Raw genomic sequence first — 17,690 nt, forward strand, 5'->3', positions numbered from 1 at the left:
CCTCCCTCCTCCTCTCTCTCCTCTCTCTCTCTCTCTCTTCTCTCTCTCTCTCTCTCTCTCTCTCTCTCTCCCCCCCCTCCCCCCACCCCCTCTTTCCTCACTCCCCTGTTTTCTCTCTCTCTTTCTTTTCCAGACTGGGAATTGAACTCAGGTTCAACTGAACTATATTCCTAGACCTTTTAAACTTATTTTGAGACAGGGTCTCACTAAAGTGCACAGGCTGGCCTTGAACTCAGCCTCCAAAGTATCTGGGATTACAGATGTGCACTACCACACCCAGTGAAACAGCATTCTGGCTTCCCCTGCCAATGCCAGGGAAGAAGCCTGTCTGAGAAGCAGAGAGCCTGCGTGCAGAATGCCCCTTCAGTTATTGTTATGGTTTGGATGTTGAGATGTCTCCCAAAAGCTCATGTGTGAGACAATGCAAGAAGGTTCAGAGGAGAAATGATTGGGTTGTAAGAGTCTTAACCCAATCAGTGATTTAGTCCCGTGATAGGGATTAACTGAGTGGTAACTGAAGTGGTAGAGTGTAGCTGGAGGGGGTGGGAATTGGGGTGTGGGTTTGCATATATATTTGTATCCGGCAAGTGGAGTCTCTCTCTCTGCTTTCTGATCACCATGTGAGCTGCTTCCCTCTGCCACACTCTTCCGCCATGATGTTCAGCCTTACCTCAAGCCCCATGGAATGGAGCCAACCTTCTGTGGACTAAGACCTCTGAAACTGTGACCCTCTAAAAAACTTTTCCTCCTTTCTACAGTTGTACTGGTTGGGTCAAAGCAGTGAGAAAGCCAACTAAAACAGTGATGATGTACTGTTTCTCCTTTGTTTTCATGACCTTCCTCTCAGCCCCTCTTGGGTTTCATTCCCCTTCACCTCAGCAGAAATCTTTTCCTTTTAAATTGCTTCCAATTCATTTTGGTCCTAATCTTTGCTTAATAACTCACAATGAAGGAACGTATTCTTCCAACTCTTTCTTCTTTTATTCTAAACAAAAGATGAGCCTGTCTTAGCTGCAGGTATGCAATGAACATGCAAGGCAGAAAAATGTATGCTTCACATTTCCTGGGATTCCAATTTCTTCTGATTCTAAAAGAGTCCATTCTAGGTCCCCACGAAACTCTTGTAAATTGCTTTAGAAAGTGCCTGGTTCCATGACTGTTAGTAGCATACCTGGGAAACATGCTTTTAAAAACTGCTTAGCGCCCAGATGGCTAAATTGCAAAATTACATAGATCAATCATGGGTTATTTAGTCCATCTCCTTACCTTTGAGACAGATAGGAATATTTCTTCTCTATAAAGACCTACAAAAAAATCTTCTATTTTCTATTATATTCTTAGTTCATTGCCTCATGTACTCATCTTAGAAGTTCATCTTCGAAAATAACCAAATCCCTTTCTCTGGAGTTTAAGACCCTTTATATATATATATTTTTTCTGGTTCCCAGTAGATATCATAAAGAAAAAAACAGACACCTTTTGGCATCTGTTTGTTCACAGCCTTCTGTTTGGAGCTTTTCAGGGCTCACCATTCCATTCAACATCCTTCCAGCATTTGATGACTGCTCTTAAAATCCCCTTTACCACCTGCCCATAACCCTCCACCAATCCCTTTGTTTTTCTCAGACCCTGTGGCTCTCTAAAATGTAGTACTTGCCTCACTTGACACCTGCTTCAAGAACTTAATCAGCACATTCAAAAACTACGTTCTCTTCACAAACAGTCTCTTCACAAAGGCAGAGCTGAATATATAGCTTGTCTGCATAATTTACTCATTCTCCTATAAAATGCACAAAAATAAGATGAAGGTTCTGAAAGCCCAAAGCACCACCTCTTATTTGCCACAACAAACACCTAACAGGCTTGGCCCCACTAAGAGACAGAGAGCAGAGCCCTTGCTGGCCAAGGCAACAATGGAGGACAAGGACTGGCCTCAGGAGGCTTGAGTTCCAGACAAGCTCTGCCATGGACCCCTGTGAGCAGCTCACCTAATCTACCTGTTAATTTCATATTTCCCCTTCTCTCCCAAAGCCATGGCTAGGCAGAAGAGTGGCAAATGTTATCTGACCCTCTAAGATCTTCAGCTTTCCTACCTAATTTCACAGTCCTTAGAACAATTCTGTTCCAGATTCTGTTTCCATGAGTCTCAAGTCAGCCTGTTCCCTAAACAGAAAAGCATACATATTTGCCCAGATTGCTCCTGTGGGCCCTTCTGGCTCTCACATTCTGTAAGTAGTCAAAGGCCTCTTCCCTCCCTTTTTAAAGACATAAACCATGTTCTTGGCATATCTGTTGCCACCCACCTCTGTGGCCAGATGCTGGGAGCCATTAGCCAAGTAGGTATGACAATTTCCTTGCCAGCGTACCCCATGTTGCTTAGTGGAAGGACTCGTGGAAACAGGACATTTTGCAGTGACATTGCATGTAGGTGACCTTGCTCAAGGACCAAGGCGGATCCGGGTTTAGGGTGTTCCGGGTTTAGGGTATTCCTGGTTTAGGATGATCCGAGTTTAGGGCATCCCGGTTTAGGACTATCCGGGTTTAGGGTGGTTCCAGGTTTAAGATTATTCCTGCTGGGAATAGGGCGTATCCTGCTGCCTGAGTTCCCCTTGAGGTCTCACAGGATTCAGATAGTATTTTTTGGGAGACAGAAGCCCAGTGGATGTGGATTTGGGCAGAGAACGTGGATTTCCCCAGAACGTGATTGTAGACGGCTGGGGTGAGTTCGGGAATAAAGAGTTGCTGTTTGAATCTACAAGCTGTGTGGTGGCTCGTGATTTTGTGTCCAGCCAGACTGCGGCAGCCAGAATGTGTTTTCTCAGTCTTCCTTTCCTTATTACCTTCTGCCCTGAAGGAGCCTTTTAGACTTTTGCTCCCCTTAGGTTCTCCACCCAGTGAAATCATTGTATCACACATGTACTGTATATCTGTACTGTATGTATATCTATGCTTCAGGCAGACAAGATTAAGATTCATTTACTGCCCCCAGGAACTAATTTTTACCCAGCTGGGGAGCAATATTACCCCCATTAAAATGCAGGAAATAAAAAAGAAAAAGAGAGAAATAACAACAGAAACTGAAAATGCAGAACCTACATTGAGCCAAGAACCACCTCTAGCTGAGTGACATCAGCACCATTACTTACCCCAAACTCCAAGCACCACAAAAATATTCACAAGCCAGAGATTCTAAAAATAATCCATTATGCAAACCAGAGTGGAATCAACGAAAGTTCCAAAGGGACTTTGCGCAAAAGTAAACAGCAGCTTCCCACCCCCCTGCCCCAGGCCAGAGTGTCTGGGGTTGCAGGCACATGGACCAATCCTCTTAGCCTGGGACCCTCAAAACTGCCCACAGTTCCCACTGCCAGCTCCCATTTCATTCACATGAATCCCAGCAGAAACAATGGGAAAGATGGGAATGAGGTGAACAATGGGCAATGATGTTCCAGGAAAAGTTAGAATCCAATGTATCCCAGGGCCCTGGCAAGGAACAGGGGCTCCTTCCAACTTCCTGGCATCAGCCCAGCTCCCCGCGCCCCTGCAGGCCACTGCCCTTCACCTTACCTTGGCACACTGGCCAAATACGTCACAAGTTTCCGAAGGTCTTCCTGCCTTATTCTGTCATGATTGCTGCGAGCAGGGAAGGTCAGGATGGGTCCACCTCGCTTATCACGGCCCCCTGCAGGGAGAAAGAGGAGGCAATTTAAGAAAAGCAACCAGGAAAGTCAGCCACAAAGGGGAAAAAAAAAAAAAAAAAAAAAAAACAATGTCTGAATGCTGGCACAGGCAGCAAGGTGGGGCCCAGATAAATCAGTCACAGTTTAAGACAAGAGTGTCTGAATGCAGGTAATGTGTGTGACTTTGGTCAAGTCTTTTGACATCTCTGCTGCCTCATCTGTAAAAAAGCAGATGAAAATAATAGTGGGCACATTGTGGGTTGTTGCAAGGACTGATGAGGAAGCAGCTTGAAGGTAAAGCTCTCTGTATTTCTGAGATAAGAAGGGCATGATGATGGTTCTTATTGAGAAAACAAGCTGGGTAAAAGTGCTTTGTTCTTTGGAAATTTCACTTCCCTTCACTTCTCTTTGCAGACCTCTATGAAGCAGGAGTGCTCTCAATGCACTGAGACCATGATGAGGAGGCCATTGAAAGCACCCATCCAGGATAGCACCGCAGAGAGATTTTCAGACTCATAGAAAAGACATTAAAAGTTTTCTACGCAACTCAGAAGCCACCTCTGCTCACCTGCCTGCCTGAGGTGCCACCTGTCACTCCTGCTGGAGAAGTACATGAATCTTATCAGAAATAAAGATGCTCAAGGTCTTAATCAGTGCAATATGTACAAACTCGGATTACAAATGCTTTATAAACATCAAATGAAGGGGGGGAAATGCTAGAAGAAGTATACAAAAATGATGATCACTGTAGTCATTAGGACAGAGTTCTAGATGGTTGTTTTTTCTTTCCTATATTTTCAAACTTTTTATTCACTATTTATTGTATGATTTAAAATTTTATTCATTAATGGATGTCATGATTAGGAACCCAAACCAAGTTTCTCAGGAGGGTCATATGGGTGAAACTGAAGTACGATGACTATGTTCCTTTGAGGCACTGGCTATGACACAAAGGACACTTCTGCATCCTGATCAGAGATACCCCCTCAACCCAAATCTCAGACAACCGCTGACATCCCCAGAGTGGGGATCCAGAGTGAACTAATGGAAGCTGGGAGAGGGGTTTACATGCTACATCAGTGCTAGAAAGAAACCTGACGCTCAGGCCTCTGAAGAAGGACCTCTTACAAGGAAAGCAGAGCTGCCCAGGCCCCTTCTAGGTGTGAGCTCAGGAGTAACATTTTCCTCTGATCACAGGAACACAAATGGAGGGAGGCATGGTGTATTAGTCAGCTCTTAGTCTCTGTGACCAAAATACCCAACACAATTTAGAGGAGGAAGTTTATTTTGGGATGATTGATAGTTTCAGAGGTTTTAGTCCATGGTTGGCTGACTCCACTGCTCTGGGCCTGAGGTGAGACAGAACATTATGGCAGAAAGGTGGGAGAAAGCTACTCAGTTCACAGCAGCCAACAAGCAGGGCATAGAAGGAGCTAGGGACAAGATACAGTCCCCAGGACATGTTCTCAAGTGATCTACTTCTTCTAGTCATGTCCCACCTGCCTATAGAACCCACTATCTCAAAATAGTCCATTCCAGTTATTAATCCATCCAATGGATTGTTCCACTGATGATGGTCTGGCCCTTATGATCCAATCACTTCTGAAAGCCCCACCTCTGGACACTGCTGCACTGGGGACCAAGGCTTCAACATACGAGCTTGGGGAGACATTCAGGATTCAACCCATAACACTGGCAAATAACCCAGGATGCTCTGAAGAGGAAATTAGAGGCTGCAGGGGGCAAAGGGTCAAACAAAGTCAAAGTCACTTAGCATGACCATGCCCACCTCTCCAGCAGAGTGGATCCATACAGGTGTACCTCAGAGTTGAGCTCCAGGCCCCCTGCTCCAAGGCCTTCTATACTACCAGCCCTGGTTCTTTGTAATGATGAACAACTTCATCTCATCTGCTTTGGGGATGGTCCCTATCTCCCAACTATCATTCACACAAAGAAAAGGAAGCAAAATGATTAATTGGAAGGGTTCCTAAAAGCTGGGAGGGCATCTGACCCCCCTTAGCCTTCCCTTTATCACTCTAAGCTTTTTTACTCTTGGGTGGGTTTTTGCTTCAGCTATTGGTTTCCTTCTATGGACACCTTATAAATAGAGACATGGGAACATGGGGAGTCAAAGCTCTGACTGGCAGAGGGTGATGAGGTGGTTTCGAGAGCCAAGGCTCTGACTGGCAGAGGGTGACGAGGTGGTTTCAAGGGCTGGTTGATTCTGTTCCTGTAAAGCTTATGTTACACTAACCTTAGAGATAGGAGTTTCAGAACTCAGGGCTGGGAAAGGTTCTGGATGACAGGGGAGGGGGAGTGAGGAAAGGAAGCCTGGGAAAATGTAATCACCACCTTTCAGAAGTATGGATAATGAGTCAAGATGAGGCAGCGGGATCGAGTCCTATAGTTTCCAGAACAGAAAAGATCTTGCAAGACTGTAGGAAGAAATGAGCGAGCACAGAGGAAGAGAATCATTATGCCGGAAGGGAGGTGGGCAATGGATACATTCAAGGCTTCAGAGTGGGTAAGAGGGGAGGGGTCCAGCCCCCAGTGGGTGGAGCTGTTCTTTTTTCTGAGGCAGGATGCATTATTCAAGGAGAGAGGAAAAACAGAGATAAGTGATGCTTATGCTTTAACATGCAGCATTTCCCAATTTTATTTAAGACAAGAACCTCTTTCTGGTTTTTTTGTTTTTTTGGTTTTTTTTTGGAGGATGATTGTGTGGGACTGTTCTATGGAAACGCTTTGAGACACTTGGGTCCAGATACAAAAGATAATGCTCAGTGGCATGGAGTTTCCCTGGGAACTATGGAAAATCATGTTGGTGGGAGATGAGGAAGCAGAAAGGAACCCTGGGAGGTAGCCAAAGGAGGGTATCTATGTGCACAAAGATCCCAGGGTAGGGTGGGCCCTGCACTAGAAAGAAGGTAAGGTGAAAGGGACAATGGATGTGGTGAGTGGGAGACATAAAGTAGCAGAAGGGAAGCCAGGGAGGCCAGGGAGCCCATAGGCTGTGAACAAGGGGCCCACATGGCAGGGTAGGAACAACAGAGGCTCACTGAGGGACAGCCACAGCCCTGACCCACACACACCCACGTGCCAAAGAGGCTGGGCTGCCCTGACTGACTCCAGATGTTTGTTGCCATGGCAGCTACTTTGCTTTCATCTGGCCAAAGCTGGGATGCTTGCAGGGGAGGGTGAGCACGACCAGTGGTTTCTCTACCCACCACCTTCCTTGCCTTGTTCTTTCCTTTTCGTAAAGAAACACAATGGTTATACTGCATCGTTTAATTTGGGGTTTATTTATTTTATTTTTGTGTTTTGTCTCCTGAAACCTCAGGGTGCATAGGTTTTTGTTGTTGTTATTTTTGTTCATGTTTTAGACGTAGCCAGTCATTAACTGCCTGACACCTTCAGAACCCGTCCCAGGCACAGAAGGGCAATGTTCCCTAAGCCCCAAAGCTTCTGGCACACAGGCATGGCTGAGCAAGGCTGCTGGGCTCACGTGGAAAGGCGCTATGCACCCCCAGCTCCTTCCTCCAGCTCTGGGCCGTTTCTACCTGCCTCATCCCTGACTACATTCCTGGCATGCTGCTTCAGTGAGATCCATGAAGTCAATTCTCTACTACCTGGGAAGGTTTTTCTGGATCTTCCTTTCCTGGCCCTGCCTCAGGGCCCTGACTGAAAGCACATGGAGAAAATGAGCCATGAACAATCAAACAAGGGTCACCTTGTCAGAGTGTACCATGTCTGCCTTTATATGCCCCAAACTTCATATGCAGAACAGGATGGCATCAGAGGCCATGCATTAAATCCAGGAAGGCTTCCTGTAGGAGGATCGGACTTGAGAAGAAAAGAAGTTCAAACCAGAAGAAGGTGTGAGGAAGGCACTGCCAGGAAGGAAGACCTCCCATGAGAGAAAAGGGAGGATCAGCAGGATACCCCCGGGGGAAGGAAGGATCTCGGGTTAACTAAGGACCATAAAACAGGAAAAGGTGAGTTGTGGGTCCTGTCCCCTGAGCCCAGGCTGCAGGGAGCAGCAGGCATGAGGGGCTTGGCATTGCCCAGGGGCCTCCAGGACTTCCACACAGTATTCCTACATGCTCAGCAAGCACTCTGAATCCAAGTTCACGGTAGGGTTGTCTCATTTATGCCTCACACACACTGAAATCATGCTCAGGATCCACCCAAGGGGTTGTTCAGCCCATGCCTCCCATGTTTGGTGACAGGGACTCACTTCCTAAGAAGATATGCAACACTAACACTGATAGGAAATGCAGCTTCCTGGTCAGTGTCATCCTAACAGCAAAATGGCATAAAAAATAACATCATAATACTTCTTTCTAGGAATATAGAATGCGTTAGTGTCCTACAAAGGATTCTGCAATCCTGTTGCATGCCTGCTTCTCCTCCCACGCCTAAATTCTGACTCGTTGGTCTCTTGCCTTCCTGATGACATAAGGGCGACTGGTGCTTGTTGTCCCCTTCCTCACTTCCCCTCCTCATCCCTTTCCATTTGGCTGTGCCCAGCAGCCAGGCCAGCAATGCCTGCGAACTGAACCTCTGTGCCAGGGGGAATGTACTGTGACTCCAGGGCCGCTCCATGTAGACAACAAAAATAACCCAGAAATAAAGGCTCAGCCCACAAGTCATAACACTTGGGTGTGTTTCTCAAAATGAGATCCCTATCTGCTCACACTGCCATCAGCCCAGTCCAGACCTCAGACCCTGCCAGAGGTTCTGATCCAGCTGGCCTAAAGTGGAACTGCCAAGTGTGTGGCAATCTGTTACAGCACCAATGGAATACACACATACTACCTAAACAAATGTCATGTGGCTGGGTTCCAATAAAACTTAATTTACAAAAATCTGTGGCTAGCCTATAGGCTAAAGATTGCTGTACCCTGAATTATATGTTAAGAGGTCGGGTGCACAAGATGGGTGGGGGAGAAAAGTCAGGAATCAATATTTGGAAGTCAGAACAAAACACCTAAATACAGACACACAAGAATTCCCTTTGCCAAGAAGGATAAGGAGAAGCCAAAAAAGTTTTTCTTATTTATTTATTTATTTATTTATTTATTTATTTATTTGTTTGTTTGTTTGTTTGTTTATCGGCACTAGGGATTAAATCCAGGGGTGCTCTACCACTGAGCTATATCCCCAGCCCTTTCCATTTTATTTTTACTTTGAAGACAGGGTCTTACTAAATCACTTAGGACCTCATCAAGTTGCTGAGGCTGACCTCAGCCTCCTAAATAGCCAGGATTACAGGTGTATGCCACTACACCTGATTTTTTTTTTTTAAATCTCCTCAACATGTTCCACTCAGAAATGAATATGAGCAAAGCCTCTTCCATCTGCAGCTTCTCTCAGAGATCCTGGACAGCTCTGGCCAGGCCAGGCAGGGTGAGGCAGGAAGGGGCATGAGGGTGAGTGTGGGCCTGTGTGTGGTCCCCCCATAACCTCCAGCTGGATCCAGGATCCTGCTTTATCTGCCTCTCTCGAAGGGAAGAAGCCACTGCTCTAGGCAGGCCACTCCCGTCTTCTCTCTTACTACTACACAGAGAAGTGAGTGTCTGAACACGTGTACCTGCAGAACTTCTCCAGGTCCATTATGAATTAAAGTTGACAAATACTCACCAGACACGAAGGCCACTTTTTCCTTTAGGATGGGAAGGACATCAGAAGCTTTCAAACCATCATTCCGAAAAGACCCTGTAGGACGACAAAAACGGGAGAGCAGGGTGAAAGGCCAGCCGGTTGAGCCCCTGGATCCCACCCTCAGCCTCCCATTCCATTATCTACCAGAAAGCCCTGCAGCCCAGGCCAATGCAGGCAAGGGCCCACAACAGAGAGGATACTTCCCTGTGATGCCAGGTCTCAGGGTAACCAGGGACGAACCCTCCTGGTCCTTCTCAAAAAGGGCTACAGTCCAAGTCACCTCCCACCCCACTGAAAAAGCCCCATGCCCTGGGATCAGCCCTGGAAGCCTTGCTGCTGTTGCAAACCTTGAAAATGGAAAAGCATTTTGATTTGGGTGTGGTAGTGCATGCTTGTCATCCCAGGGACTCTGGAGGCTGAGGCAAGAAGAGCACAAGTTCAAGATCACTAGCCTCAGCAACTTATCAAAGGGCCCAAGCAACTTAGTAAGACCCCATCTCAAAATAAAAAGGGCTGGGGATATACAGCACCCATGGTTTCAATCCCCAGCACAGAAAACAAAACTCAAAAAACAACAAAAAAGCTATTTGTATACCTCTAGAGCCTAGCACAGTGCCTGGTTCACAGTAAGTGCTTAGTAAATATCTGCTGGATTAGTTTACTGATATCAAGATAGATTACAATGCCCTGAATAATTACTTATGCTTTTACTCTAAGTGGCACAATGACCATTAGTTTCATTTTACAAATGGGAAAAATAAATCACAAAAATCCTATAGCTAGAAGCAAAGTTGATGACAATGACCCTTCTGTATCCCTCCTCCTCCACCCCCCTTCCCACCCACAAAGGGTTCAGTCCAAAATAGGAGATGATGAGACAAAAATCTCCTGGAAACGAAATGCCCACTCTTTAGCTCATTCTTTAGGTCACACTTCCTGGTTGAAAGTCCTTTCTAGGGTCTAGCTGAGCTCCTGTTAGCGGGCTGGATGCAGAGACCTGGGGTTTCAAAACAAATGGAAAATAATGATTTGCTGGAGAAACAGTGGCCTCAGGAGGCAAAGAACAATCTGGCATGGTTGAAATGTGTGGGAAGAAAGGACCCAGCTTCCATACACATACAAAACCTAGGCTGGCCCACTGAACCCCTACGGAACCCAAGTACCCCACAAGATTCTCACAGAGAACAGCTGGAGCTGTGATTGGAATCTGTTGTGTATCACCAGTCGGAACACGACACAGGTGGACCCCAGGAGACAAGCGGTTGGTTTTACGTCAGCTCTGTATGATAGACACAGAGGCCACAGATCCCCTACTCTAGGACCTCTGACTGCTGGGCATCTCCCTTGGGGTCCAAATCTGACAATCTACAGAGGAGAGTCACAGACCAACCCCTCAGTTTCTAAGCATTGACTCTTCCAAGAAACCCACCTGAGAATTTTGGCAACAACCCTGGATTAAGTTGCCACTCTCATCCTCATACCTCAGTCCTCATGCCCCACCTCTTCCTTCTCTATCCAGGATCCATGACCTAAGGGCCACTGTGCAGCTTGTCCATGTGTGGTCATGGGTTCTGCATAATGTCAGTGTTTTGGTTGAGCTATTCAAACATTCCCAGGACAGAGTCCTCCCCACACAGTTCAGACCGGGCTATCTGCCTGGTTGTGTGCCTACCATAAGAAAACCCAAAGTGTCTAGATTTACAAAATGCATAACTAGGTAACAGTCATTTCCAACAACAAGATTTTTTACATTATGAAAGGATTTTTCCCAAGGTCTCTTTAAATAAAATTTCCCTTAGTGATTTAAATAGTTTTCATTTGCCCAAAATTGAATTACAAATAACTTTTTTCAATAATACATGTATTAGGTAGAGCCAAGTAGAGCTCAACTAATTAGCCCAGCAGCTCAGAAATTGGTGACCTTGCATATAAAACCTATTTGCACTGGCTGAAGATCCTATGTATCAATCCCCCAGGGCCCTTGTGAAACGGGCTGTTAGAATACATAATAAAGGGTAAGTTCATTGAATGCTAACTCAAACAGGACCAGTAAAATAGCAACGTGTTTTTACCATCAGGTAATATCTCAATAGAGTCATAGTAAATGTTCAATAAATATTTAATGGAAGAATAAATGACTGAATGAAAGTTAACCCTTACTCAAGTGACGTACACAAGGTCAGTGGCATCAACTGTCACACTAAACACTTGTGATCTGAGTCAATGATCTCCAGGGTACCACTCAGCCCTAACATGCTAAGACTTTCTAAATCTTTTCTTTATACTTATTGGCCTTTTAGAGCTACAGATTATCAAATTAATCTGCTTTGAAAGAAAATATTGGGATCAAATTCCTTAATGAGACTCAGTGTGCTGTGGGAAGATAAAACAACTGTTCCCTGGCTTTCCAAATCCATTCTTTTCCTGGAATCAGTTTTGAGATTGGGATGCTCAGGGAAGGCCATCCCATTTTTCAGGGAGTACAAGTGGCCAGCGTGGGAGACGAGTGATGGAACACTTGTGAGGCGGCCACTGCAAATGTGATTTCTGAAACAAGGTGTATTTGATAGGACTGTTAGGCCAAAAGCACTAGATCCATGGCACAATAGCTTCCTCCTTTAAAAGAAAAGCCAGTTGAAATAGTAGGTCCCTTGCTAACTCTTGGAGTTGCCATCAGGGAAAACAATACAAACCTGTGGCTATCCTCATGGACCTCACCCGTCATGGGCGTTGTGCTTCCTCTTAAGGACAAAGGCATGCTTCGCTGGCATTCAGTGCCAATCCCACCCCATTCATGTCCTGCTGCTGTCAGAATTACAAGCCTGCTGTTCTGTTAATTAGCAAAGTTGAAATGCTCTGCATCTATTAGTGAAGTAAAAATTACCACTGCCACTTCCTCAGGATCCTCCAGCATGGGTCTCCTCCAAGACCCATTTCGGCTCCTCTTGCCCCAAATGTGTTATGCTCAAGTTGTGCTGCTGCTGCCTATTCTTCCTCACATTTTCCTTGTCACTATTCCCCATGCTAGAAAGTGCCAATCATCCTCATTCTGGCTCCCAGCCTCCATGTGTGGTCCTAAGTAGGAATGGCAGAACTGGCCCTTGTGGCAAGGGCCCTGTCTGTGGTTTTGTGGGTCTGGAAAACCCAGTGAATCCCCCAGGGTGGCAGAGTGGCTTGTACTGCATGCTAGCCTCCCTCGGAGAGCCATCCTAACTTCAACAAGAAAAGAAAAACTACCGAGTGGGGATTTGGAGGTGTAAGCTGCCAGGGTAGTCATAGGTTGCTCTTTATTTCCTTTCAGTTGTCAGTCACACCCCCTTCATTTGTCATTTAGAAATGACTGTGTAAGTTTTTGAATCTTGTTTCAAATGGACCTGAGCTCTGTTTCACCAACAAGATGACAAATTTCCCAATACTCAGGTTTCTGCCTCTTTTTTTCCCCACTCTATCCCTAGAGCATCCAGTGTGCGAGCCCCCTTGCATTCATTACCACTGCCACCTCCCCAGGATCCTCCAGCATGGGTCTCCTCCAAGGTGACATTCTGCCTCTGATAACCGTTTGTTGTCCTATTTGCCTGTCTATCTATCTCTGCTTTGATTTCCCCTGGGAAGAGGTTTCCTTTCTTATTTTGTCTTAGTATCACTAAAGCCTAAGATAAGGCCTAGCACATAATTGCTCAAGAAGAATTGATGAGACCCTGAGAACAAAAAGATGTCAAAACTGGACCCAAACAGAGGTTGGTCAAATGAGCTCTTAGAACTCTGCACTGCAGCACAACAGTGAGTCAGTGCCACTTTGAAAGGAAAGGCTTCCTAAAGGCAAGTTCTAAAGGCTTGCTACTCAAAGTAATAAGCACCACCTACACCCAGGACCTTGTTAAAAAATGCAGAATCTCAGGTTCCAACCTAGGCCTACTGAATCAGAACCTGCATCTTAACAAGGACCCTGGTGAATCAAAGTGCACATTACATTTGAGGAAATACTGGAGTACTAAAGTATGCTTTTCTGTTCCAGAGAGTAATCTTAGAAGCAGGGGGTGGGAGGGTAGGGGGGAACCTGGTATAAACAGGGCCTTTAAAATCAGATCTAATGCTGCTCAGAACCCTTCTGCCCTGCTACAGAAGACCCCTCACCACTGTCCAGGGCTATTCCAGAGATTCAGTATTTGCCCTGTAATACATCCTTGACATTCAGCACTGGAATAGAAAGGCTATCTAGGAGATGGATACTTACCTGCTCCAGGGCACTGAGAGTAGACCACTCTGGGTTTTTTGTGAGCCAGAGTGTTCATAAATTGTCTGTCCAAGTTGCTCAGGATCTGGCACCTTAAGCCACTACTTCATCAGCAGATATTTTAATTTTACAACAAATCTTCCTTTATACCCTTCAAGCTCTGCCTTCTCTAACTACTCTCAGTACTATAAAATCATCATTGATCATGATTAAGAGAACAAAATGCCATCTCTAGATGGCCCTGGAGGACAGAGAAGCCAGTTTTTGCCTCTTTAGCTCATCTTCTCCTCCATCTACAGGTGCAGACTCTCCAAAATTGAGCAATACTGAATAAGAACCAGAAAAAGGAGGAGAGCCTCATCCAAAGAGCTCTATATCTAATGAGCACACAGTGTTCATCTCATGAAATTCACTCCCTCGGAGTAGGAAACCCAATTTCTGCCCTCTAGGAGTTTCCAGTTCCTATTTCCCCCTGATACCAGGAAGCTACCAGACTTTAAATAAAAGATGAAGTAAGATTCTGAGATTCTTGGGCTGGGGATGTGGCTCAAGCTGTAACACGCTCGCCTGGCATGCTTGGGGTGCTGGGTTCGATCCTCAGTACCAAATAAAAATAAAATAAAGATGTTGTGTCCACCGAAAACTGAAAAATAAATATTAAAAAAAATTCTCTCTCTCTCTCTCTTTAAAGACGAAGAAAAAAAAAGATTCTGAGATTCTGATAAAGACCTCACCTTGTCCCCAACCTGGCAATTCTGATTCCACAGTAACTTGATAATTGGTGCTGTTATCCACCAAGGTGCCAAAACAGAAACCTGAGATGCATGTAGGATGCCTCCTTCCTCCTTCAGCACATTTACCAATTCACTCATATGGTTCTGTTGATTCTACCTCCTAAATCTCTAATCCATTTTCCCTGTGAAGTTTCCCTGACTTCCCCATCAACTTGAGCTGTTCCTAGCCATATCTTATCACTCCTGAATGGCATTTACATTTTCCATTGCACTCTCCATTAACTGATCCTGAAGCTTTGGGGGTGAGGACCCTGTCACACTCATTGTTATACCCCCATACCTATCACAGTGCCTGTCACACAAAAGCAGCTCAAAAATATTGAACTGAAACTGAGCACACACCAGTACCAAGAAGATGGTGAGTGTGATGAGGTGGAGGTGATTTGTCAAGGCAGGCTCCCCTGAGGAGGTATCTTTGAATGAACTCTTGAACAAGGAAAGAGCCAAGAGGTGAAGGGAAGCAGCACATGCCAAAGTAGAGAGGAGGGGACCAATAAACAGTGCCACAGATGGAGTTTACCAGCTGAACAGAAAAACAGACTAAGAGGCTAGGAGGCTGCAGGTGATCTGGCTTCTGGGAAGCAGTGGCCAAGAGGTGTCTGCACATGATTCTGAGGACACAGAGATCTGGGGCTGTGCAAGGGCCAGAGCTGGGTGGAATCTGGCTGGCACCAGAGGAAGGATGTGGCTCAGAACCCGTCTTGGCCCAGTAGCCTCTGACCCCAGTCTCCAGCTCATATTTTGCTCTATGTTTGAGACAGGGAAATTGAGACTCATGGCTCCTCCTGAAGCTGGTGGTGGAATGTGGGGGCAGGGGCACTGGAACTTTGTCTCTTTTGATTTTCTCCCTAAATCTCAAGAGTGGCAGGAAAGAATATTTGTCTGAGTTACCTCCTGGGAGCCAGGCAGGCCAGAAGACCATGAAGACCCCAAATAGGACTGAATCATAAAGGAAAGAGACTTAAGGGCATGGGTCCTTCTGTGTAGAAAACAGATGAGCAAAACTCTTGGGACATATGTGTAACTGGGGTTTGTAGGGAACTTATTAGTGGGTAAAGATCTTTATTCCCCTCATCCTCCATCTTTTATTCCCCTCTTTCCTAAATTGATATAAGAGGAGAGAGACATGGCAAGAATGGTAGAAAATGATAAGAAAAGGGAATAAAAGTAAGAGATAAAGAGCTGTGTATGTCCGTATGTTCATGGACTTGCAAAAATAGAGGTGAAAGTTCTTGTCACCTCTTTACAGACGCTAATGAGCTATTGAGAAAACTGACTGTTGGAAAACTCCTGCGGCAACTATAAATATGTTCCTTGGAGCTCTCCTTAAAACAACTACCGCCAAGGCAGGAAGTGTATGCTGAGAAGAAGGAATAAATCTGGCAGTGAAAGCTACTGGGCAGCTTTATGTCAGCAATAGAACACAGCATACAGCAGAGACCCACATGCCTCTTCCCAACCTGGGAACCTGCAGCAAGGCCCACTCCTGAGTCCCTGATCACTGCTACCCACAAATGTCAGGCAGGCTCAGTGGAGTCCCCTCTCCCCCTGCACAGCAGGCAGGCAGAAGAGATGGTATGATAAAGTTCTCTTCCCTAGCCAAGGGACTTCTAGGTCAAGAACATTCAGGAACCTCTGCTAACCTAATTTCAATGCAAATGGGGAGCAAAACAAAACAACAACAATGGTTCTCCTTTTGGCAGTTGCTAAGAAGTGACCTTTTCTAAGCATGTTGCCTGAGGCAGTAGCTGGGAGACTTGAGATGATAACCAGAGGGATACTAGAGAGGACCAATGTCTACCTTATCTCAACTGCAACATGCATTTGAACTTCACTCCTTGCAAGGAACATTTTCTGCCCTGCACTGATGTGAGCTGTAAACATTCCCAGGTGCTTTCCCTAATGGCTTCACCACCCCCCGAGTTGGGATGGTGTTGCCTTGTCTGGGTATCACACAGCATGTTCTCTGCTGTTGTGCCACTGTTCACAGCCACAACTGGTTCCTTCACTAGACTCTAAGCTCTTTGAAGGCAGGAAATGGATGCTTATCCTAGTCTCTCCAGTGCCTGCCACATAGCTGGTGCTTAAGGAATGACCCAGAGACTGTCTTTCATATCTACAGTGCAATGGTGTCTTCAACCCCAAAGGTGTTTGAATAATTGCTGTGCCTCTTCCCCTCCTGAGCTATCTCTGTTCCTATTTCTACTTCCATCTTCATCTTTCTTCCTCTCTCATGATTCCACATGAACTCTAATCGCAGCCAATTTCAATATTAACTTTCTAAAGTCAATATTAGATATGAAGTCCTAGCTAATGGGCTACTTTTGAAGAGCAGAAGTTTGTAATACTTGCCATAGCTAAATTAGCTCTATTACAGATCACTAATAATTAGCACTTTAAATATGTGGGTAACACCTCTCTAAGCCCAGCTAATGTGCAAACCCTTTCTGTTTATTCTTCACAAGATTTAATATTAGCTTGAATTGAGACCTCAACTGCAATACACACAGGCTCACTCACTCACTCACTCTCCCTCCCCTTCCTTCCCAGAAAAGTTGACATCCTTGGGTGCAGTGCAGATACAATAAAATGGCCACTTCAGAATTGCTTCTCTCCACCCACCACCACTTTTTTAAAAAAACTGACGACTGTTTTCTAACTGACCAGATTATTTAAAGTGCTCATACTTCACAGATGTTGGTGTTGGTGGTAGATTTATTGTCTTTCTTGTTCCATTGACCACTGCTCCCGGATGGGCCCTCAAACATTAGCCTGTCGGTGATGCGTGTGGGTCACCAGCTGAACATTAGCAATATATTTGCTATTATAATTTAGAGAGAGTTACAGAAGAGCTCATAGGCAGAAGGTGTATACTGTGGAACTTTGATCCTTGGAATCCTCACTTGCAGTTCCTCTCCCTCCCAGCATGAATATCCATAGTATTTAATTTAATCAGGTCATAAAGAAGAAATTGCTGATTTAAAGAGTGGGCTTTGGGTTCTGCCTTTATAGAAGGCAACTCTGGAAGGCATCTAAACATGAAAAAGCCCAGCACCTCTCCAACACATCTCTTTTCTCTCTCTCTCTTCCCCATGTCCTGCAATTCAGGTGTGTGTGGCAGTAAAACCCACAACAATGACTGTGCAGCTCAAGCTCTTGGGCACTCCATAGAGCGGTCCCAATCCTCAGCCTTGAGCTTCTCCCTGTTCCAACCTCCACTATTTCTCATTCCCCAATTGTACATCCCCGCCCCAGTCTCAATACAATGGGCAGGGGTAAAAAGCAGTGCCACAGGGACATACCAAGCACAGGCTGGCA

General features: G+C 45.5%; 1 protein-coding gene across 20 annotated transcripts in view; it reads right to left on the reverse strand.

Moving 5' to 3' along the window:
* Positions 1-17,690, reverse strand: part of Kalrn (kalirin RhoGEF kinase) — a 577,550-nt gene that overhangs the window by 443,915 nt on the left and 115,945 nt on the right. For 18 of the 20 annotated variants that reach the window (XM_048794027.1, XM_048794031.1, XM_048794029.1 and 15 more), the window contains exons 2-3: positions 9,324-9,398; positions 3,568-3,682 (exon numbers count right to left, since the gene is read on the reverse strand). In XM_048794027.1, the coding sequence (XP_048649984.1) occupies positions 3,568-3,682; positions 9,324-9,398 (190 nt within the window). Of the gene's footprint in view, positions 1-3,567; positions 3,683-9,323; positions 9,403-17,690 lie in introns of those variants that run through there. The other 2 variants (XM_015486720.2, XM_048794042.1) reach the window with 1 other exon arrangement.

The sequence above is a fragment of the Marmota marmota genome, unplaced genomic scaffold, assembly GCF_001458135.2.
Source record: "Marmota marmota marmota unplaced genomic scaffold, marMar, whole genome shotgun sequence".
Taxonomy (NCBI): domain Eukaryota; kingdom Metazoa; phylum Chordata; class Mammalia; order Rodentia; family Sciuridae; genus Marmota; species Marmota marmota.